Source organism: Bison bison, unplaced genomic scaffold, assembly GCF_000754665.1.
Source record: "Bison bison bison isolate TAMUID 2011002044 unplaced genomic scaffold, Bison_UMD1.0 scf7180017864230, whole genome shotgun sequence".
Classification (NCBI taxonomy): domain Eukaryota; kingdom Metazoa; phylum Chordata; class Mammalia; order Artiodactyla; family Bovidae; genus Bison; species Bison bison.
Genome location: NW_011494802.1, coordinates 902,146 through 903,309, shown reverse-complemented (window position 1 = coordinate 903,309; position 1,164 = coordinate 902,146). Strand labels below are relative to the sequence as shown.

Below are 1,164 nucleotides of genomic sequence, written 5' to 3'. Positions count from 1 at the left end.
CCAGTCTCGGATCCCCTTTTGCTCCTCAGCTTCAGATTCATCAGCCGACTTCACCCCTCACTGTCCACATCCCAGTCACAGGCCCCCTCGGTCCCGCCGTCCTCCTGCCACCCTACCCTTAGTCCTCCTCAGTCTCTGCCCTGGGCTGCTGGACCCAGTCCTCACCCGCTCCCTCCTTTTCCTCGCCCATCCTTGCCCCTCTCCTGTGTCCCAACCCTCCTGGCTCATCATCACTTCTCTTCTGGTGGTCTTCCCCTGGTTCCAGGCTGGGTGGTGCTGGTGTCTCCCCCGTAGGCCCGCCTGGCCCCGGGTTCTGGGGCCGCTTTCTCCCCATGGCACTGCCATCTCTCCTGCTGGTGGTGGCAGCCCTGGCAGGTGGGGTGCGTCCTCCCGGGGCGCGCAACCTGACGCTGGCGGTGGTGCTGCCCGAACACAACCTGAGCTATGCCTGGGCCTGGCCACGGGTGGGTCCCGCTGTGGCCCTTGCCATGGAGGCGCTGGGCCGGGCGCTGCCCGTGGACCTCCGCTTTGTCAGCTCTGAGCTGGACGGTGCCTGCTCTGAGTACCTGGCCCCTCTGCGCGCTGTGGATCTCAAGTTGTACCATGACCCCGACCTTCTGTTGGGCCCGGGTTGCGTGTACCCCGCTGCCTCTGTGGCTCGCTTTGCCTCACACTGGCGCCTTCCCCTGCTGACCGCGGGTGCTGTGGCCTCTGGTTTTTCGGCTAAGAGTGAGCATTACCGAACCCTGGTGCGCACTGGCCCCTCTGCTCCTAAGCTGGGTGAGTTTGTAGTGATGCTCCACGGGCACTTCAATTGGACTGCCCGTGCTGCCTTGCTGTATCTGGATGCTCGCACAGATGACCGGCCTCACTACTTCACCATCGAGGGAGTCTTTGAGGCCCTGCAGGGCAGCAACCTCAGTGTACAGCACCAGGTGTATGCCCGTGAGCCGGGGGGCCCTGAGCAGGCTACCCACTTCATCCGGGCCAACGGGCGCAGTGAGTGTGGCCCGGGCTGTGTTAGGGCTAGGGGAGGAGGGTTGCGGTGTCCCTGGGGCTCAGCACTGGGAGGCTGTAGATGTAGATAGGTGTTGAGGAGCTGATGGTGGTGGTTGGGATCAATAAGCAGACATGGATGGAGCTCCTGGGAGAGGCCCGAGGCAT

At 63.9% G+C, this 1,164-nt stretch overlaps 1 protein-coding gene across 4 annotated transcripts in view; it reads left to right on the top strand.

Moving 5' to 3' along the window:
• The first annotated feature begins 320 nt into the window (after window positions 1-320).
• Window positions 321-1,164, top strand: part of NPR2 (natriuretic peptide receptor 2) — an 18,045-nt gene continuing 17,201 nt past the window's right edge. For all 4 annotated transcript variants that reach the window (XM_010846070.1, XM_010846069.1, XM_010846068.1 and 1 more), the window contains exon 1: window positions 321-999. In XM_010846070.1, coding sequence (XP_010844372.1) covers window positions 333-999 — 667 coding nt within the window. In that variant the 5' untranslated portion in view covers window positions 321-332. The remainder of the gene's footprint in view (window positions 1,000-1,164) is intronic.